The sequence below is a fragment of the Pelodiscus sinensis genome, chromosome 12, assembly GCF_052426305.1.
Source record: "Pelodiscus sinensis isolate ZL-2025 chromosome 12, ASM5242630v1, whole genome shotgun sequence".
In the NCBI taxonomy this organism is placed as follows: Eukaryota; Metazoa; Chordata; order Testudines; family Trionychidae; genus Pelodiscus; species Pelodiscus sinensis.
In genome coordinates this window covers 28,344,485-28,367,210 of record NC_143063.1, presented here as the reverse complement: position 1 = coordinate 28,367,210, position 22,726 = coordinate 28,344,485, and the positions used below count along the sequence as shown (strand labels likewise).

Here is a 22,726-nt window from a genome sequence, read left to right as displayed (position 1 = left end):
TAGAATGTTAGGAATTATTAAAAAAGGGACAGAAAATAAGACAGAATATCTTACTGACTCTGTATAAAACTATGGTACGCCCACATCTTGAGTACTATATACAAACGTGGTCTCCTCACCTCAAAAAGATATTTTGGCCTTGGAAAGGGTTCAGAAAAGAGCAACTAAAATGATCAGGGGTTTGGAACAAGTCCCATATGAAGAAAGGCTAAAGCGACTGGGACTTTTCAGTTTGGAAAAGCGGAGACTGAGGGGGGGATATGATAGAGGTATATAAAATCATGAGTGGTGTGGAGAGGGTTCATAAAGAAAAGTTATTCATTAGTTCCCATAATATAAGGACTAGAGGACAGCAAATGAAGTTAATGGGTAGCAGGTTTAAAACTAATAAGTGAAAGTTATTCTTCACACAGCACATAGTCAACCTGTGGAACTCTTTGCCAAAGGAGGCTGTGAAGGCTAGAACTATAACAGAGTTTAAAGAGAATCTAGATAAATTCATGGAGGTTAGGTTCATAAAAGGCTATTAGCCGGGGGGAGGGGTAGGAATGGTGTCCTTGGCATCAGAGGCTGGAGATGGATGGCACGAGACAAATTGCTTGATCATTGTCTTCAGTCCACCTCACTCTGGGGCACTTGGCGCTAGCCACTTTCAGCAGATAGGCTACTGGGCTAGATGGACCTTTGGTCTGATCCAGTACAGCCATTCTTATGTTCTTATGTTCCAAGATCTCTCTCTTGAGTAGTTATAGCCAAATTAGTCCCCATCATTTTGTATGTGTAGTTGGGATTATTTTTTCCAATGTGCACTACTTTGCACTTACCATTAAAATTCATTTGCTATTTTGTTGCGTAATCACCTACTTTTGTGACATTCTTTTGAAGCTCTTCACAGTCTGCTTTGTTCTTAACTATCTTGAGCAGTTTAGTATCATCTACAAATTTTGCCATTTCATTGTTTATTATTTTCTCCAGATGGGGTGTATGGGGTGTTCAGGGAGGGGTAGCACCTCTGATGTACGGGCATGTCGTGTCCTTTTAGGGCAGCTCGTCCACCTTTGGTCCCCACTTGTCACTCAACTCTCACCTGTGGCTCCTAGTAGCTGTAGCATGTGCAGCGGCCACACCCCGGGCAACAGCTTCGACAGGCTGGCTAAACCAGGTTGAGAGTAGCCGTCGGGTCATCGACCTTCGGTGAGATAGGGACTTGTCTATCCCGAGCATGTGAAGACAGACTCCGGCGGATCGAGCGGATGAGACCTACTAGAATAGGACCAACGGTCATGAAGGTGGTTTCTGCAAGCGATGTGGTACGCTAAGAGCACGGCAAGACATGAAAGATGCCCTGGTCAACCACTGCGCCCAGCCCATCTCCAACCGTCTCGACATTAGTCCTGCCATTGGAGTAAGATGGAATCTGGGAAGAGAAAGTGAGGCTGACTATGCGCACCTCTCCCTCACTTTAATCCAATTCACGCGCAAGTCTTGACATCTCGACATATCCTAAGTCCTGTGGCGACGGGCGAGCGACGAAGCAGCAGGTGTGGATACACTGGGAGCTGTAGCCGCGGACCTGCACACAGGCGGCTCAGGTCTAATGGTCGTCTTCTTGCTGGTGGAAGCAACAGCTGGATTCGGCGTCTACCTGAGTGACTGAGCAGCCCTCTTTAGGATTGCACTGCTCACCTCCGTAGTAAGAGGAAGGGGCTAGAAAAGGTGCCCTAAACATTGTTTGCTTCATAGAACCCTGGCCAGCTTACCGTGGCTGGAGGGGATCCCATCTCATGCGGTCGAACAATAAAATTTCGAACAAAATGCAAGGTGACACCACTCACTATTGGCACATGGAACGTACGCACGCTTCAGGACAACCCTTCAGCAGACCGACCAGAAAGAAGAACAGCCCTGGTCGCCAGAGAGCTCACAAGATTTAACATCGATATTGCGGCACTGTGTGAAACTCGTCTAGCAAATGAAGGTCAGCTCATGGAAACAGGAGGTGGTTACACATTCTTCTGGCGTGGACGCAGCAGTGACGAACGTCGTGAATCTGGAGTTGGCTTTGCGGTTAAGAATCATCTTGTCCGCAAACTTGCCAGTCTTCCCAAGGGCGTGAATGACCGACTCATGACACTGCATCTTCCACTACCGAGAGGAAAGCAAGCCACACTGATCAGCGCTTACGCGCCCACAATGACGAATCCGGATGAAGTAAAGGACAAGTTTTATGAAGATCTCGATGCCCTACTTTCATCCGTGAAGCGCACTGACAGGCTGATTCTACTTGGCGATTTCAACGCGAGAGTAGGATCTGATCACACTGCCTGGGATGGCGTCATTGGAAAAAATGGAATCGGTAAATGTAACAGCAATGGCCTACTATTACTGAAGACATGTGCGGCTCATGATTTGATCATCACCAATACCATCTTCCGCCTGCCCACTCGCAAAAAGACGTCCTGGATGCACCCACGCTCTACGCACTGGCATCTCATTGATTATGTCATTGTGCGGAGGAAAGACAGACAGGATGTAAGGGTGACCAAGGCCATGCCGAGTGCTGACTGTTGGACTGACCACAGACTTATCATCTCCAAATTAAGCTTTCGCATCAAGCCAAAGAGACGTCCGCAGGGAAACAAAGCTGTGATGAAAAAGATCAATGTCAGTAGACTGAGGAACCCCAACACAGCAACTTTACTAGCAGAAGATCTTGGCAACCAACTTTTAGAGCTGCAATTAGAGGAAAATGCTGAGAAGGACTGGGAACGCTTCCGGGATATTGTGCACTCTTCTGCACTAAAGGTTCTTGGACCCTCACACAGGAAACAGCAGGACTGGTTTGATGAAAACGATGAAGAGATCAAGGCCATACTTGCTGAAAAGCATCGCCTTCACCGTGCTCACCAGAATGACCCATCGTCAACAGCTAAGAAAAATGCCTTCAACAACATTCGCAGGATCGTACAGAACAAGCTTCGTAAGATGCAGGACTCCTGGTTGAGTGCCAAAGCAGATGAAATCCAGAAGTTTTCTGATAGAAACGATGCCAAACGGTTCTACGAAGCCCTTAGATCCTTGTATGGACCTCAGCCCTCAGGGAGTTCCCCTCTACTGGACTCAGATGGTGCAACTCTCATTACTGAGAAGGCTCTGATTTTACAGCGTTGGGCTGAGCACTTCCAATCCGTACTGAACCGCCCATCCTCCATCCATAATGAGGCGATTGATAGAATGCCCCAGGCGGATATCAACCACAGCCTGGATGTCTCACCATCAGAGACTGAAACCTTACAGGCCATCAGCCAGCTGTCCAGTGGCAAGGCCCCAGGATCTGATGCGATTCCAGCGGAAGTCTATAGGGGTGGTGGTGCAGTGCTTGTCAACAAACTCACTCAGCTGTTCCAGTCCTTCTGGAATCAAGGATCTATTCCTCAGGAACTGAAAGACGCGTCTATCGTACACCTCTACAAGAGGAAAGGAAATCGACAAGTTTGCGATAATCATAGAGGAATATCACTGCTTTCCATCGCAGGTAAGATCCTTGCACGAGTGTTGCTGAATCGTCTGATTAACCACCTGGAACAGGGCTTATTACCCGAGACACAGTGCGGCTTCCGCAAAGAGCGTGGCACGGTGGATATGATCTTCGCAGCCCGACAGCTTCAAGAGAAGTGTCAAGAGCAGAATCGTGAACTGTACACCACCTTCGTGGATCTCACCAAGGCTTTTGACACTATCAGTCGCGAAGGTCTGTGGCGCATCATGTCGAAGTTTGGGTGCCCTGACAGATTCATCTTGATGGTATGTCAGTTCCACGACGGCATGACGGCTCGTGTTTTGGATGATGGAGAAGCTTCAGAGGCCTTTCCCGTCACAAACGGCGTCAAGCAAGGGTGTGTGCTGGCACCGACCCTGTTCAGCATAATGTTTTCAGCCATGCTGTCAGACGCCTTTCAGAACAGTTCCTTGGGAATCAGACTGAGATACAGGACCGATGGGAAACTGTTTAACCTGCGAAGACTCCAGGCTGTCACCAAGATAAAGGAGACTGTGTTACGAGATCTCCTTTTTGCTGATGACTGCGCCCTGAATGCTGGATCAGAGCAGGAAATGCAAGCCAGCATGGACAAATTTGCAGCAGCATGCGACAACTTCGGCCTTCTCATCAACACAAAGAAAACCGAAGTGATGCACCAGCCAGCTCCAAAAGCTCAGCATCAAGTGCCCACCATCACAGTGAGGGGACAAAAGCTGCAAGCAGTGGACCAATTTACATATCTTGGCAGCACCCTCTCCCGCTCAGTGACAATTGACATCGAGGTCAACTGCAGAGTCGCCAAGGCAAGCTCTGCATTTGGCAGACTGTTGACCAAAGTGTGGGACCGCCGTGGAATAAGCCTTGCTACAAAGCTTAAAGTCTATTGAGCAGTAGTGTTAACTACCCTGATGTACGCCAGTGAGACTTGGACTGTATACAGGAGGCACGCTAGGCAACTGAACCACTTCCACACGATTTGCCTCCGCAGACTTCTGAGGATCCGGTGGCAGGATAAGGTGCCAGACACAGAAGTCCTTTCTAGAGCAGGTCTGCCGTCAGTTTACACCCTGCTGATGAAAGCTCAGACACGCTGGGCAGGCCATGTTGCAAGGATGCCAGATCATCGCATCCCTAAACAGCTCTTCTATGGTGAGCTGTTTCAAGGGAAGCGATCGCACGGGGGACAAAAGAAGCGATACAAAGATACGCTTAAAGCCTCTCTCAAGTCCCTGGATATTGACACCACCTCCTGGGAGACCCTGGCACAAGACCGATCAACATGGCACACGCTGATCTACCAAGGCTGTCAAACATCTGAAGCCAGAAGGACAACCATAGCACAAGAGAAGCGAGCACTCCGTAAAGCCAGAGTTGCAAAAGCTGCAACAGTGGTGCCCACACGTCTGCCCGACCTGTGGTAGAACATTCCGTGCCCGTATCGGCCTTATCAGCCATTTGCGGACACACCATGAACAGTCCATAACCCGTTAGATGTCAAGGTCCTCTTCGAATACGATGGACGAACAACAACATTTTCTCCAGATCATTTATAAATAGGTTAAATAGGATTGGTGCCGGTATAAACCCTTCACCATTCTGAACACTGACCATTTATTCCTACCCTGTGTTTCCTGTCTTTTAAGAGTTATCAATACATGAAAGGACCTTCCCTGTTATCCCATGACAATATACGTTACTTAAGAGTTTTAGGTGAGGGACCTTGTTAAAGGCTTTCTGGAAATCTAAGTATTGTATATCCACTGGATCCCCCTTCTACACGTTTGTTGACCCTCGCAAAGAACTCTAGCAGATTAGTAAGGCATGATTTCCCTTTACAGAATCCATGTTGACTTTTCCCCAACAAATTATGTTCATATATGTGTCTGACAATTCTATTCTTAACTATAGTTTCAACTAATTTGCCCGGTACTTATGTTAGACTTACCAGTCTGTAATTGCCAAGATCAGCTCCAGAGCCCTTTTTAAATACTGGTGTCATGTTAGCTATCTTCCAGTCATTAGGTACAGAAGCTGATTTAAAGGATAGGTTACAAACCACAGTTAATAGTTCTGCAATTTCACATTTAAGTTCTTTCAGAACATTGGGTGAATGCCATCTGGTCCCGGTGACTTGTTATTGTTAAGTTTATAAATTTGTTCCAAAACATCCTCTAATGACATCCTAATCTAGGACAATTCCTCAGATTTGTCACCTAAAAAGAATGCTCAGATTTGGGAATCTCCCTAACATCCTCAGCCATGAAGATGAAAGCAAAGAATTCATTTAGTTTTCTGCAATCACCTTATCGTCTTTGAGTGCTCCTTTAGCATCTTGATCATCTAGGGGCCCCACTGATTGTTTAGCAGGTTTCCTGTTTCTGATGTACTTAAAAATATTTTGCTATTACTTTTTGAGTTTTTGGCTAGCTGTTCTTCAAACTCCTTTTTGGCTTTCCTAATTTTATTTTTACACTTTATTTGACAGAGTATAATGATCCTTTCATCCAGGCATATGATCCTTTCATTAAGGCATAGCTTCAAAATACTAGGTTTTTATTTCACCTAAGTTGGGTTTTTGCAATATTCTTTCCCGAGCACTACCCCTGGAAACTCACTTAATACTTTAATGTCACAAAGGTCCATACTTGTCTGGCACATTTTCAGTGCAGTCTTTTAAACTCAAATCTTTCATCTATTGCAGTATTAAGTGATGAAAACCACACATAAAAGGGCTTACAGTTAATGTCCTGCTTTTCTATCAAACAATCAGAGTCCTTAGATTCTAGAACAAGTTTTCTCAACCCTCTTAATCAACTCAAATCTAATTTAGAAAAATGGCTAAAATTAATTGAAACTTTCTATGTAAAGCAGCAGAAGTATGGACCTAATTACACTGACTGCCTTCATCCAGAATTCTTCAATCTGATTTAACAAGGCCAAAATATAGTTTGTGTAGCTGAAAATACATAGTCTCAAGCTTTAAATTTTAATGCAGATCATTCAGATTGATAAAATGCTATACAAGTGGAAACTCAATATAGACAGCTGCTGTCAGTGTTTCAGACTGTGAATCATACCATTAGCAAAAATATTTAATATATGTACATGGTCTTTCGGCTGGTTAACCTCCTGTCCATGTATCAGAATGGTGTGGCTTCTGCTCAAATGTTGATTAGACTTATGATATAGGATATGAGTGCCAAACAACACACATAGCTGGACAAAGACTGGAAATGATACTTCTTCAGTGTTTTCCTCAGTATTGATCAAGCTTTCTCCCTCAACCCCCAATAGATTATACCTGTTCTCTTGAGTTAGGTTTATTAATAAACTGAATACAGGCAGTCCCCGACTTACGCGGATCCGACTTACGTCGGATCCGCACTTACGAACGGAGCTTTCTCGCCCCGGAAGTCAGGGCGAGAAAGCCCCGTTCGTAAGCTGCTCTGGTGCCCCTGGTCTGCTGGAGACCGTCTCCAGCAGACCAGGGGCACCGGGCGGGTTCCCGCGCTTCTGAGGCTTTGCCAGAGCAAAGCCTCGGAAGCGCGGGAACCGCTGCTGCTGCCACTTGGGTGCCGGTGCCTGTGGTCTGCTGGGGACCGTCCCCAGCAGACCACAGGCACCGGGACCCAAGCGGCAGCAGCGGGCGGGTTCCTGCGCTTCTGAGGCTTTGCCAGAGCAAAGCCTCAGAAGCGCGGGAACCCCCGCTGCTGCCGCATGAGACCCGGTGCCTGTGGTCTGCTGGGGACGGTCCCCAGCAGACCACAGGCACCCGGACTGAAGCCGCAGCCGCGGGGGGGTCCCGCGCCTCTGAGGCTTTGCCAGAGCAAAGCCTCAGAGGCGCGGGGAACCGCCGCTGCTGCCGCTTCAGTCAAAGCGGCAGCAGCGGCGGTTCCCCGCGCCTCTGAGGCTTTGCTCTGGCAAAGCCTCAGAGGCGCGGGACCCCCCCGCGGCTGCGGCTTCAGTCAGGGTGCCTGTGGTCTGCTGGGGACGGTCCCCAGCAGACCACAGGCACCCAGACTGGAGCGGCAGCAGCGGCGGTTCCCCGCGCCTCTGAGGCTTTGCTCTGGCAAAGCCTCAGAGGCGCGGGACCCCCCCGCGGCTGCGGCTTCAGTCAGGGTGCCTGTGGTCTGCTGGGGACGGTCCCCAGCAGACCACAGGCACCCAGACTGGAGCGGCAGCAGCGGCGGTTCCCCGCGCCTCTGAGGCTTTGCTCTGGCAAAGCCTCAGAGGCGCGGGACCCTCCCGCGGCTGCGGCTTCAGTCAGGGTGCCTGTGGTCTGCTGGGGACGGTCCCCAGCAGACCACAGGCACCCTGACTGAAGCCGCAGCCGCGGGGGGTCCCGCGCCTCAGAGGCTTTGCCAGAGCAAAGCCTCAGAGGCGCGGCACCCCGCTGCCGCTGCGGCTCTGCTCCCCGTGTCCCTGGTCTGCTGGGGGGGGGGGGCGCAGCTAGTGTGCTCCCCCCCCCCCCAGCAGACCAGGCTTTTGTTTTGGACTCTGGGGCAGAGCAGCTGGGGCGCTGCCGATTGGTCCTGCAGCGCCCATGGGCACTACTGGACCAACCCGGCAGCACCCCAGCTGCTCTGCCCCAGGTCCTGATTCAGCCGCTGCTGGTCAGTTTCAGCAGCGGCTGAATCAGGCTGAATCAGGACGTCTGGGGCAGAGCAGATGGGGTGCTGCTGGGTTGGTCCAGTAGCACCCCAGCTGCTCTGCCCCAGGCGTCCCCAAGTCAGCTTCTGCTGAAACTGACCAGCGCTGACTACAGGAAGCCCCAGGCAGAGTTGCTCTGCCCCGGGCTTCCTGGAATCAGCTGCTGATCAGTTTCAGCAGCAGCTGACTTGGGGACACCTGGGGTTCTTAAGTTGATTCTGTATGTAAGTCAGAACTGGCGGTCAGTTTCAGCAGTGTCTGAATCTGGACGCCAGTTCCGACTTACATACAGATTCAACTTAAGAACAAACCTACAGTCCCTATCTTGTACGTAACCCGGGGACTGCCTGTACTAGCTTCCTGCTTCTTTGTTTATCTGCACTTGAGATTTAGCATGTGAAATGAGAAGACAAACACCTGATTAGCCAGAACAGTGGAGAATATCAGGACTCAAATAAAGCCTACAGGAAAGATTTTGTGCCTGGTTATCATTTTAGTTCTATCCACACTCGTGGAAATTTACTGACAAACTGAGTAACACTAGATTAAAACGGATATGAAAAGAGAAGCAAGTCTTAACACTTTTCTAATTTTCTGACATTCAAACTAGACCTCATCATATATATAGTAGCCCAATGTCTGTGACTCTGTAATGCTTGGTGTTGCCTCTGGGCAGCGCTGTTGTGTCTGTAACATCCTTCGCCTCCTGCTGTGGTGCTTGGCTGACTTCTGCGCCACTCAGCCGGGCCACTGCGCGGGAGCAAGCAGCGCAAACGGCCGTTTGTACCGCTTGCTCCCACGCGGCAGCCTGGCTGAGTGGTGCAGAAGTCAGCCGAGTGCCATGGCGGGAGGCGGAGGGGGGCGGGGTGGTGATGTACACGGCCAGGGGGAAGGGCCTGGATGAGCGTGCATCCCCGACAAAGAGCGGAGAGAGAGTGAGAGGCAGGAGGAGGAGGAGAAGAGAAAGAGAGAGTGAGAGGCAGGAGGGGGAGGAGAAGAGAAAGAGAGAGACGGAGAGAGAGGCAGAAGGTGAAGGAGAGCTGAGGGGGGGGGGGAAGAGGCAGTAGGAGGAGGCGAGAGAGACCAGAGGCTCAGGAGAGAAGAGTGAGATAGAAAGGGAATAGGACGTGGAGGAGAGACCCAAAAATCCCGTCTTATGATGGGCTAATTGGCTAGTTTCCTAAGAAAAATGTAGACTTGTGAGTACATCTGCTGTTGCAGAAATGACATATGGGACGACACACTGGACCTTTGTTTTGTGTGAGTATCCTTAGAACTTGGCCAGGGAACTGACACAAGAAAGTCAGGCTGGATTCTAATCTCATCTTTCAGCAGCATAAATTGCAAATAATGCCAATGAAGTAAAAGGAGTGAGGTGGTGGAAGAGAGAGGAGACTCAAGCCTAGTGTTTTCTTCAATGTCACCTAGCCAGAGTACCTGTCTGTAGGCTCCTATGACCATCTAAATTATAGCATATACCCGTCCTTGGACATTTGCTTCCTCCCCCCCACTATTTTTGTGACAAGAGATACCAGACTGGCTTTCCCTTATTCTAGTTATCTATTTAAATTAGATTAAAGAGACCAGTGTATGCGTGTGTTTAATTCATCAACATGGGTCTCATTCCTACCTCAGCAGGTGCTAATACGAGCTTCTTGAAGGAAGGCCATCTGCAAACAAGTACTGTGTGACATGGATGTTATACTGTAAAGTTGTTCTCATTATTGTAGGATATTGAAAATTGGGTTTCAAGATTGGCATTCCACAGTGTAACTGATACCACATTTCTATAACAAGGCCATCACTAGTAGTAGGTTCATAAATGTCAAATTCAATTATCTTTACTTTTGTGGTACAGTTCATAGCTGTATAAAATATGTGCTTCTCACTTTCAGTTCCTGAAGCTGAACAAAGTTGGTGGATTTTCTGCACAATTCTCTAACCAAACAACTGAAATGTCCACAAATCAATGCTCCATATTGGATCACTTACTCTAAACAAAAATTTCATTCTCTATACTCAAATGGTATATCTGCAAAAATAAATGACCTAGATTCTCTGGTCCATCTAATTCAAAACCAAAGTAGGGCCAAAGGTGTTCACTACAGCATTCTTGTGTGTATGTGTGTGTAAATATTTCTAGCATAAGATGATAGAGAAGTAGGAGTGACCGAGTATCCACCATGTCCCTTTATTTACTGTTAGAGCCCTGACAAATCCTGCATCAGAAATGTACATCAAATATGTTCCTGACAGCTTTAGCTTGGCTTGGGCCAAGCAGTTAAGAATCAGGAGTCCATTACTGAGTCCCTGACAGTATCACCTCACCACTGCCTCAGAGCAGAAATCTGTTACAGCACAATGGAGAACCAAAATCTAATAAATAAAAAGCTATTCTTTAGACAGAGCATAGTTTTAATACACATACAAATGCTAATAAATAAATAAATACAATAATAAAATAAAATAAGAATAATATTCCTGTTATCAGTGAAAGAACAGACTAAATGCTTAAAAAAATTACAAAAAACACCCAAACCAGGTCCTTCATATTGTCCAACAAAGTCTCCTATTATATACAGGCAGTCCCCGGGTTACGTACAAGATAGGGACTGTAGGTTTGTTCTTAAGTTGAATTTGTATGTAAGTCGGAACTGGTACATATTGTAGGGGAAACTCTAGCCAAACATTTTTTTTAGTTTTGGATAGCATGGGGAAAGGTTAACTCCCCTCTAATGTTTGTTTTGCTGTCTGTTCCCCTGTTCAGAAGATTTCACATCTATTTCTGTCCCTGTGACAAACTCAGGACTAAAGGAGTAACTCATCAAATACCAAACAGCTCTGCACCATGCTTTGAGCTAATAGCTTTATTTCCACACACCACCCAGGGTTCTAGGAGGAGGGTCCTTTTTTGCTAACACAATGAGGCCAGCACTTTGTTTGTTTTGGTGGAGTCTTTGTTTGCCCAGGGAGCCCAGCATGTATAGGGGGAGGAGGGGCGGAGAGGTTGCTTTTGTCTGCTGTTTGGCAGCCTGTTGCTCAGGGGAGGGGGCAGCCTGTTGCTGGCAGGGGGGAGGGGGGAGGCGTGCAGGATGCGAGGCCGCGGGGGGGGAGGGGGGCAGCGGGCGTGGGGAGGCACTTTTCCTCTGCCCGGCAGCTCTGCGGGATCCCTGTCCCTGTGGCCAGCTGCTGCAGGCAGAGGCCAGTTGGAGCCGGCCGAAGAGGAGGAGGAGGTGGATTCTAGGACCCAGGTGAGCGAGCCCCGGGGACGCTGCTGCGCTCCGGGAGCCCGGCATGTATAGAGGGGAGGAGGGGCAGAGAGGCTGCTTTTGTCTGTTCCGCAGCCTGTTGCTCAGGGGAGGGGCAGCCTGTTGCTGGCAGGGGGGTGGGGGGGCAGCGGGCGTGGGGAGGCACTTTTCCTCTGCCCGGCAGCTCTGTGGGACCCCAGTCGGAGCCGGCCTGAGGAGGAGGAGGATCCTAGGACCCAGGTGAGCGAGCCCCGGGAATGCTGCTGCGCATGTGCGGGAGTTGCCTCACCCCGTTCGTATCTAGGGATCCGACGTAAGTCGGATCCACGTAAGTCGGGGACTGCCTGTAGTGATCACACTTCTAAATTCTATTTAATTTTTTTGGAAACTAATTTGAAAACAAAAACTAGTAATTAATGCTCTAGCCAAAAATTGCAATTTATTTATTCAAGTAGTTTAGCCTATTATAATACTATTTCCAATATTTTACTCTTCCTAAAAGTTCACTGAAACTTTATTTAGAGAGGGTCCACAGAGGGCCCAGAGAACAGCAACAAAAATGATTAAAGGTCTAGAAACATGACCTGTGATGGAAGACTGAAAGAACTGGGTGGCTACGTCTAGACTGGCATGATTTTCCGGAAATGCTTTTAATGGAAAAGTTTTCCGTTAAAAGCATTTTCGGAACAGAGCATCTAGATTGGCACGGATGCTTTTCCACAAAAGCACTTTTTGCAGAAAAGCGTCCGTGGCCAATCTAGATGTGCTTTTGCGCAAAAAAGCTCCGATCGCCATTTTCGCGGATGGGGCTTTTTTGCGGAAAACAAATCTCAGCTGTCTACACTGGCCCTTTTGCGCAAAACGGGAGCAGTATAGTATTTCCGCAAAAAGCACTGATTTATTACAGTAAGAAGTCAGTGCTTTTGCGGAAATTCAAGCGGCCAGTGTAGACAGCTAGCAAGTTTTTCCGGAAAAGTGGCTGATTTTCCAGAAAAACTGGCCTGTCTAGATACAGCCGGTTTGTTTAGTTTGGAAAAGAGAAGACTGAGAGGGGATATGGCCACAGTCCTTGGCCACAGACAATAGGACAAGAAGCAATGGACTTAAATTGCAGCAAGGGAGGTTTAGGTTGGACATTAGGAAAAACTTCCTGTCAGGGTGATAAAAAATTGGAATAATTGGCCTAGGAAGACTGTGGCATCTCCATCACTGGAGATATTAAAGAGCCGGCTGGATAGATATCTATCGGGGTTGATAAAATGGTTCTTGATTCTACAATGAGGGCAGGGGACTGGACTTGATGACTTCTCAAATTCCCTTCCAGTTCTATATTCTATGATTGAACTACAAACCATTGCAACATAACGCCCAGGTTTATGGCCACATTTAGTCAGCATCTGTTCCTGATCACTCTGTGATTCGGAGGAGACTCATATCTCCCATTGCAACCTGGATGAAGGAGAAAGGGGAAGCTATTAGCACTCTCCCTGAGAGGTTGCATGTGCCAGATGCACATTAGTTTCCCTTGTGGGCTACAAAAGTAGCATTCTCCCTGGGAAGCCACATATGCCGGACAACATTCCCTCCCACAGTCTGGGAAAGTAGCACTCTTCCCAGGAGACCGTGTGTGCTAGACCCAGCATACACTGGACACAGAGGGAAGCTGCCCTGCCTTTTCCTCTCCTTCCTGCCTGCAAGCTCCTGCAGGCTGGAAAAGTAGAACTGACCGGGAAAGCCACATATGCCAGACTCAGCATTTGCCAGACACAGAGGGAAGCAGCCCTGCCCTGTCTCCTCCCTCCCACCTACAGGTTCCTGCCCTGGCTGGACCCCTATCATGCTTGCCTGACTCCAAACTGCGTGAGTCCAGATGCTCCCCTCAGAACTTTGTGTACCTGCTGTAAAGTGCCTGCTTTAAAGCAAAAATTTGGTCTTGCACAGAACACATCTCTGTTGTCTTTACAGAGACCTTTGGCATAGGCTAACAAATATGGGTTAGGCTTAACACAATGTATCTCCTGTAATGTGTGCCCTTGTATCTTTTAATTGCAGCTCTAACTGCAGTCAGCTCACTGCATACCCCCCTCTTCCAGCATCAGTCTACCTGGCTCAGATTTGCAGGCGAAAACGCACAAGGGAGAACATGTTCAGGGAGCAAATGGACTGCATGAACATCCTCGTGGAGGAGATGCAGGCAAAGCACCGGGAGCAGATCACTGAATGCCCGGAAAGGAGAGCCAGCAGGAAGCTGCAAGTGAGGGAGCAGGAGATCATCTTTGCCTCCCTGACAACTGTGATGTCTGGAGATGGCCTCCTCCTAGAACACCATCTACCCTGATGAAAACACCTGTTCCTCTTCCCCCAGCTCCGTTGCTTCCACCCCCCAGGTTTCTATGGGTCTGCCAGGGCCCCAGGACACAGGGGAGGGAGGAACTCAAGGGCAGCCTTACCCTCCAGGACCTCAGGAAGCAAAAGGCTGTCTCTCATGTGTTTCTGAGCCCTATCCCCACGTTGGGCTCCCTCTTTTCATTTCCCTGCCATTTTCCCCAAATAAAATCTCATGTTCTTTGAACAATAGCCTCTTTATTACTTGTACTGCAGAAGGGGAGTGGGGATTAATGGCAAACACAGAGAATGCAGGGGTAACTTGTTGAGAGCAAAGTGGAAGAGTCTTAAAACTGGCCATTCATAAAACTGTTCTTCAAGACCTCTCTGATTTGTGCTGTCTCATGCTCTGCTCTCCTTTTCACCCTACTGTCCAGCTGCAAAAACTCTCTGGCTATTTGCTCTGCCTCAGCACCTTACTCTGCCAAATAACTTTCCATCTTGCTTTTGCAAAGATTATGGAACACACAACAGGCTGACACCAAAAAGGGAATGTTGCGTTTGCTGAGGTCCAACAGGGTCAGGAGACGTCTAAACCTATCCTTTAAATGTCAAAAAGTACATTCAACTACCATTCAATCACCACTTGCTCAGCCTGTAGTTGAACTGCTTCTTGCTGGGTTCCAGGCTTCATGAGCCACGGCAGCAAGGGATAGGCTGGGTTGCCAAGGATCACAATAGGCATTTCAACCTCTCTGATTCTGATTTTTCTGTCTGGGAAAAAAGTTTTACTGCGCATCCTTCTGAAGAGTCAGGAGTTTCTAAATATGTGTGTGTCATGCACCTTTCCTGACCATCCCATGTTGATGTCGGTGAAACAGCCCTTGTGATCTATCAGTGTTTGCAGCACCCTGAAGAAGTATCCCTTGCAGTTTATCAACTCCTTGGCAAGGTGGTCGGGGGCCAATATGGGGATCTGTGTTCCGTCTATCACGCCACCGCAGTTAGAGAAACCCATTGTAGCAAAGCCATCCCGTATGGTATCCACGTACCTTTTGTTTTTTCTCTTCTTTTTCTATGATAAATTCTGGGTTCCTGTTATTTCCACTCCAGCTTGCAGTTCAACTGAGGAAGTGGGTTTTGCCCAGAAAGCTTATGATACTATATATATTTCTGTTAATCTCTAAGGTGCCCCAGGAGTACTTGTTGTTTTTAAAGTTACAGACTAACTCAGTTACCCCTCCAAGACAGAAAATATAGATCATTTCCATTTGTTTTCAACATAAGCTTTAAGATCTAAGGGTATGTCTACACTACAGCACTAATTCGAACTAACTTAGTTCGAATTAGTTAATTAGAACTAAGCTAATTCGAATTAGTGCATCTAGACTTAAAAACTAGTTCGAATTAGCGTTTTGCTAATTCGAACTAGCGCGTACACACCGATTGCTGGAGCGCATTTAAGGGCAGCTGAAACCGGTTCCGGCAGGGCATCAGGTCAGTAGTTGCTTTGTGTGGCTGCTGTCTGAGGCTATCTGAGGCTCGTGCTTAAAGGGACCCCCCTGGACAGCCAGCTCTCAGCTTTTCCGCTTGCTCGCCTACCTTGCCGAGGGACAGCAAAGCGTTTTTCTCTGCGCCTGCCTGTGTCAGTGGTTCCTTTTGGGACGCCGCCGCAGTTGGCAACATGGAGCCAGAGCTCGCCTTGGGCTTTCTGGTGCAGTTTTTGGACTTGCTGCTGCAAGCCTGCCAGCAACAGCTGGAGGCTGCCTGGCAGCACCTGGTGCACATCAACCCCTTATCTCTCCACCTGGCCTCCCTGGGGGCCGTGGAGGAGCTGCATCAGCACCCCGACGCCAGCGTGCCCCGACGCATCTGGCGTCTGGACACCAGCAGCAACTGGTGGGACCGCATCGTCCTGGAGCGCTGGGGAGACAGACAGTGGACCCAGAACTTCAGGATGAAGAGGGACGCCTTCCTGGAGCTGCAGGCCGGGACCTTCTTCCCCGACTGCCACGTCAGGGTCGGGGACGTGGACATGCCCATCTGCCAGGTGGGGGATGCAGCCTACCCCCTACAGCCCTGGCTGATGAAGATGTACACAGGGCACCACAACCCCTCCCGCCAGGCCTTTAATGCCAGGCTGACCAGGGCCCGCATCGTGACCAAGGGGGCCTTCGGCCGACTGAAAGCCGGATTTAAGTGCCTCCTCACCCGCCTCGACCTCGCCGAGCACAATATCTCTCCCGTGGTGGCAGCATGTTGCGTGCTGCACAATTTGTGTGAGCGAAAGGGGGAGGCTTTCCTGCCAGCCTGGATGGCTGAGGCTGAGCGCATGGCTGGCCACTACACTCAGCTCCGCACCGCCGCCAACCGGGAAGCCCTGCGGGAGAGCTTCCAGGTGGAGGAGGAGGTCTGAACTCTCCCTGCATGCCCCACTGGGGCCTTCTTCCACCCTCCCCCCCTTCCCCTTTCCCCTCCTTAACCCCCTTCTTAATGTCAAATAAAGACACCTGTTTTGACAACCAAAATCTCATTTTATTTTACATAACTGGGGTGGGGGGAGGGAGGATTAGGGGTGGGAGAGGGGAGGGGAAACCTGGGAGAAGGGAGCTGGAAAGGGGTGGAAGGTGAGGAAGGGAAGGGAAAGCTCAGGCTTAGGGGTCCTGCTGGCTGTCCGGTCTCGCAGCACTGCGGGTGCGGGGGAGCGGGTGCGGAGGGTGGGGCAGGAGGGACAGGGGGTGCGGAGGAAGCGGGAGGGGGAGCAGTAGTGGGAGGAGGAGCGAGAGCTGGGACGGCCGCTGGGGCCGGTGCAGGAGGAGGCAGGAACCTGTCCACCAAGGTCTGAAGGTGGCCTCTGAGGGCACGGCCCTGCTCCTCCAACGCCTCCCTTCCGATAATCCAGCTGTGCTCCAGGCGTCCCTGATTCAGCCGCTGCTGGTCAGTTGGTCCGGTAGCGCCGACCCTTGGTGCGGCGAGACCAACCCGGCAGCAGCGCAGCTGCTCTGCCTCAGGCGTCCCCAAGTCAGTTGCTGCTGAAACTGATCAGCAGCTGATTCCAGGAAGCCCGAGGTAGAGCTGCTCTGCCCCAGGCTTCCTGGACTCAGCCGCTGGTCAGTTTCAGCAGCGGCTGACTCGGGGACACGTGGGGTGCTGCCGGGTTGGTCCAGTAGCACCGCTCTGCCCCTGGCTTCCTGGAATCAGCCCCTGATCAGTTTCAACAGCAGCTGAATTGGGACGCCTGGGACAGAGCAGCTGGGGCGCTGCCGGGTTGGTCCCACAGCGCTGAGGAGCGGCGCTACTGGACCAACCTGGCAGCACCCCAGCTGCTCTGTCCCAGGTGTACCCAAGTCAGCTGCTGCTGAAACTGACCAGCGGCTGATTCCAGGAAGCCAGGGACCTACCCAGCAGCACTTCAGCTGCTCTGCCCCCGGCTTCCCCGATTCAGCCGCTGGTCAGTTTTAGCAGTGGCTGAATCGGGGAAGCTGGGGGCAGAGCAGCCCCAATGGTCCGGCTGCCTGGAGCACTTCCGGGTTCCTGATGGTACCATCAGTAGTGCCGGACCATCAGATGCCGGATCATCGCAGTTTTACTGTAGTACCGTTTACACAGTTAGGGTACATCTAGATTGCTTTCCTCTTCTGAAAGAGGAAATGCAAATGAAGCGCTGATTAGTATATTCTCATGCTTCATTTGCATATCCTCTTCTGACCCTTTTTGCGGAAAAGGTTTTTTGCCAAAAAATGCAGTCTAGACGCAGCTTTTTCACAAAAAAAACCCCTTTTTTGAAAGAACCCGTATTCCTCAAAAAATGAGGCTTATAGGTTCTTTCGAAAAAGGTGTGTGTGTGTGTGTGTGTGTGTGTGTGTGTGTGTATGAAAAAGCCACATCTAGACTGTGATGTTTGGTGAAAAACCTCTTCCGCAAAAAGGATCGGAAGAGGATATGCAAATGAAGCGTGAGAATATGCTAATCAGCATTTCATTTGCATTTCCTCTTTCAGAAGAGGAACGCAGTCTAGATATACCCCTAGGGGTCCCAGCCCTGGTGCAGGGCAAAGCAACAAACAAATAGCCACAGAGGCCCAGGCCCTAGTTCAGGGTGGGGTGGCAAACAAACAGTTATAGTAAAATAGAGGAACAGTCAGGTCTCCTACTTCTGGCAGAGATCCAGCCAGCACAGGAGATGGGCCTGGAGTGGCAGAGAGGGAAGACTGCCACACAGGGATTGGGTGGTAGGAGGGACACAGGTATACCCACTCCACTGTGTCCCAGCCAAGGGTCCTAACAGCAGCAGAACAGTCTGCTGCTGAGTCAAAGGGAATACACACCGCAATATGCTGACTAATGTTCTAGAATGGCCCGACTAATGTCGGCTATCCCTGGACTTCTTCCGTTTTCCCCATGTATACCAGGGCCTCCGGCAGGTACACTGGGGTGTTGGGGCTTGACAGCCCTGGCACGGGTTGACCCTCCTCCCAGTCACTGTCCAACAGAGGTCCCAGTGGGCCAGGCCAGTCCTCAGCCTCCTGAAAGCTCAGTAGTCCAGACTAGTCCTCAGCCTCCTAGCTTGGGAGCACATGGCAGGCACCTGGTTCCTCTGGTGGCTGAGCCCTGACTGAGCTCCTGGGCTAGGTTTTTATAGTCCTAGCCATGCCTCCTTACTTTCGGTCAGGTGAATGGGCGGGCCAGACTCTGCCCAAGAGGGCTCCCGGAGAGGCTCTTCCCACTCCAGGTCAGTGGGCGACCACTCCGCCTCACTACAGTACTCTTCTTATTACATAACACTCGTGACAAGTAAGTTACATGTCGCAATACACATTTATAAGATGTAGTGATGACGAAAAAATATTCATCGTCTAGTTTAGGGGGAGAGTCTGTTTTATCATTAAAACTCAGATGTATGCATGAGGGTCTGTATTAACTGAAAAGATAACCAATTCCTGACATGGAGTGTGTGTATTTGTGTATAAACTTAAATATATAGTACCTTGCAAGAGAGTACATGACCGCAGTTTTGAATCATCCCAAAGTTCTCCTTAAATTGGCAAATAAAGCACAAGTAGCAGAGCCTAACCCTTTTTTTCTTAAATTATGTTAAATAATTTCAAGCCAATTTGATAGAAATAGCCTCTAAATTTGCATGATCAAACAGGTATAAGCTTGTAACAAGTATATTTTTGCAAATGCTTGTCTGCCTATTCAAGTCCAAGTTTTATATTTATGTTTACAAAGTTAAAGTTGATCTGAAGCCCACTGAAAAGTATGACACTTAACATCTACTAAATGGGAAAGAAACAATTTTCTCAGGCTATATCTAGACTGCTGCTCTTTTCCAGGATAACTTTTCTGGGATAACAGAGGTATGCCACATCCAAGGATAAAAAAATTTCAGAAAAGCAGAAGTGTTCTTTCTCCATCCCTGTAAACCTCATTTTACGAGGAAGAAGGGAAGACTCGAAAGAGGAGATTTTTCCGAAATTTGGTGCCATGTAGACATGCCACATTTTGGAAAAGCTTCTTTTGAAAGAAAAGTGGAAAAAGTTATGCAAATTGCACTTTGCAATTTGCGTATCTTTTTCCAACTTTTCACTGTAGTGTAGACGTAGCCTCAGAAACAATGAAAAGAGAGCATGCACACAGCTTGCACCCCAATAAAAAGCATGTATCACTCAAAAATATAAAGTTTATTTTACAATGTATACCACTTCTAATTCCATTAGATATAAGAAAAAATTAAATAGTGTGCATTTATCTATTTTTGAGCAATATTATTGTGATGATAAACATGTTTGTCACTACTGCCATCCTGTGTAAGTTTTAACACTTTCACAAACTATTTTTCAGAGGTGAATATAAAACATTTTATCTTTTCGGTCATGTATGTGGATTTATAGACACATTTAATCTAAAAAAGCACAGATTGTCAAAAGTGAGCCTCATGTTTATCAACAGTATACATTAAGCACCTCTACCTGTGCAACCAAAGAAAGATGAGGCTGCTGCAAAACAATGTTATTCATGCAGTCCAGCAGTAACTATTTCTGTAACTGGTAACTATTGCTTTTGTTTCTCATATGAAAATGCTTTTTTAGAAATACAAAAAAGTGCATATTATAAAAAGGTGTTAATTTGTTAACCTTAAAAAGGTGCTTAAGAAGCTCATATACATTCTCTTGCCCCCAGTGCTTTATGAAAATTAGCTTATGAATACGCATAATTCAAAGAAACTTTAGACAAACTACATCCCTTGACATATTTTAAAGTTATGATCTGCTGAATGTGTATATTCTATTTCTGTGCATGTATCATTCTCATATAAGAAGTTAGAAATATGAAGTGTGACTCTTTTTATAAATCTAGATGTGCTAATAAGGGCCATTAGTGATACTCTGAAAACAGAAAGGCTTGGTACTCAAATTGATGACCTGTGAGTAGTCTTGTTTTTCCTGCAAGACTGGATGATAGTTGGTCCTGCCAGGACATGTGGCCAGGCCATTTTGGATCTTGTACTTTCCACTCAAGACAAAGAATTAATGTGGGAAACCAAACAATAGGGGCTGTTGCCAGATGCCATGAGACAGTTCTCCCCTCCCCCCACTACCAAAGGTGCCTTGCTGGAAAAAACTAAAAATGAAGAGGGACAAGGGATAGGGCCTAAGCTAGGAGGCTGCCTAGTTTGTGAAAAAGATGATTAGAACTAATGTTAGGGTAAGAATTTGCATGTAACAACCTCAAAGAAGAAAAAGTGTAGCTATATATATCACATCCCCATTTGAGGTACTGTATTAAAAAACAAATGTACCAGGATAACTGGTCTAGTGCATTGTATCTCAACCAGTGATATGAGTACCCTCAGGGGTACTCGAGAAGATTGGGGGGGTACGTCAACACAACTAAAATTTGGAGACAACTGAATTTTTTGTTTTAAGTTTTACAGCATTTTATTATTTTTGTACTTTTTACACCGAAAAATTTCATCACCCACCCGCCTACTATTAAGTTGTTTAATCAAATGTGTTGCAATGGTAGGAAAAAAATGTGTGTGTCTGAAACTAGGTACTGAGAGTACTTTTTTTTTTTTTAAGGGGTACTTTATAAAAAAAGGTTGAGAAACACTGGTCTAGTGGTTTGAGTGAAGTACATCAGTGTAGGGCTCAACTTCTAGTTCTGCCAATGACTTAAGTGACCTTCTTGACCCATGCCTTAATTTATTATTCTGTAAAATGGGGATAATCCCATTTCTCACACAGGTCTTTAATAAATATTTGAAAAGTGCTTTTACATTTTCAAATAAAGGATGCTACTACATGAAAATAAACATAATCACTGACTACTTGGAGTGTTTCATTTTACTAATGATTATCTGTGCCCTAATTGATCAGAAGGATCGCTTTGTAAATACAGCCGGTCCCCGAGTTGCGAACGGTCGACTTACAACCGTTCACAGTTATGACCAAAAATGTCGTAAATGGCAGACCCGAGTTACGAACGCGATCCGCGCTTACGAACAGCGCGTGTAACTCATGGGGTCCGACTTACAAACAAACTGAGTTAAGACCAATTGCTTGGTCCGTAACCGGTTCGTAAGTCGGAGACAGGCTGTATAACTTTATGTTCATATTGAAGACTTGCTTACAGAGATGCATGCCAGGATTTTGGTAAGGCATCTCTTTTTAAAAAATAATGCTTTTTAAAAGTTGAGAAATCAGCATTTTTTATTTTTCTAGGTGATCATTTGTAGGCAAGATTTTAAGCACCTTTTAATACAGCAGGAACATAATAGAGTTTCTTGTGTAAACATCTTTGGAGCATAATCTGAAAAATGGTACTTATGGAAGTAACTGAAGGGTTCTCGATTTGAGAAAATAGGGGAAAAAGTTAAAATGGGAAATGTGCATTCTTGCTCTCTAACACACACACACCTGTCTTTAGAGAGAACATTCTATAATTGAGTATGAGAGACGAGACAAATACTTTTTTTTAAATGTGAAACATGGAAACTTGTGATAGGCTTCAAAGAGGAAAGCACAGAAGCAATAATCAAAATAATTTCATTACCTTAATATTGGAAAACCACAGGTCATTTTCATGTAGAGTAGCAAGATAAACAGAAGTAAGAAGTCCAAGCAATATAGCAACAGTTCCACCAACTGTAAATGAAAGTCTCTTCCATAGCTTTCCACCTGTATAAACGTACAAAAGAAAAACACTTTCACTCTGCAATTGTGAAGCTTGTCATTCTGATGTATGTATTTTAAATGGATTTCAGAACCACCACTAGTGGAGTGCAGGACTTGCACATAACTAAAGCCTTGTTCTCAAACTGCTTTATGGAAAAACAACAAGGAATCCAGTGGCACCTTCAAAATTAACAAAATTAAATTAAAATTCATTATGGCATAAGCTTTTGTGAGTTACTACTCACTTCATCAGATGCATGAAGTGAAACCTCCTCCCCCCCCTCCCCCCCCCGAGATAGTAGAGATATAGAGATGCGAGTGTTACATCAGAACGAATTTATTCAGGGTAGATGTGAATAAGAAGATGAGGCCACCTAAAGTGGAAAATTATTTGTTGTAATGAGAGCCATTCCTAGTTCCTATTCAGACCCATTCTTATGGTGTAGAATTTGCATATAAATTCCAGCTCAGCAGTTTCACATTGCAGCCTGCTTTTGAAGTTGTTTTGCTTGAGAATGGCAACTTTTAAGTCTGTAACTGTGTATCCAACAAGGTTAAAATCAGTTAAAAGGCTGATTTCTCCCACTGGTTTTTGTACGTTACCATTCTTGATGTCTGATCTGTGTCCATTTATTCTGTTGCACAGAAACAATCCAGTTTGTCCAATGTACATGGCAGAGAAGCACTGCAGGCACATGATGCTACCTCTGAAACCTGCTTTATGGAAACTCTACTTGTGATTTTTCTGTTGTATGAAACTTTGAATATTTTAGTTACACATAG

The 22,726-nt window shown here is 47.3% G+C and overlaps 1 protein-coding gene across 8 annotated transcripts in view; it reads right to left on the bottom strand.

The window, feature by feature from the left end:
- DPY19L3 (dpy-19 like C-mannosyltransferase 3) overlaps positions 1–22,726 on the bottom strand; it is an 88,094-nt gene that overhangs the window by 59,261 nt on the left and 6,107 nt on the right. For all 8 annotated transcript variants that reach the window (XR_012906692.2, XM_089781489.1, XM_075940146.2 and 5 more), the window contains one exon: positions 21,822–21,946. Coding sequence is in view for 7 of the 8 variants with exons in the window: in XM_089781489.1 (XP_089637615.1) it covers positions 21,822–21,946 (125 nt within the window). In the remaining variant the exon portion in view is untranslated. The remainder of the gene's footprint in view (positions 1–21,821; positions 21,947–22,726) is intronic.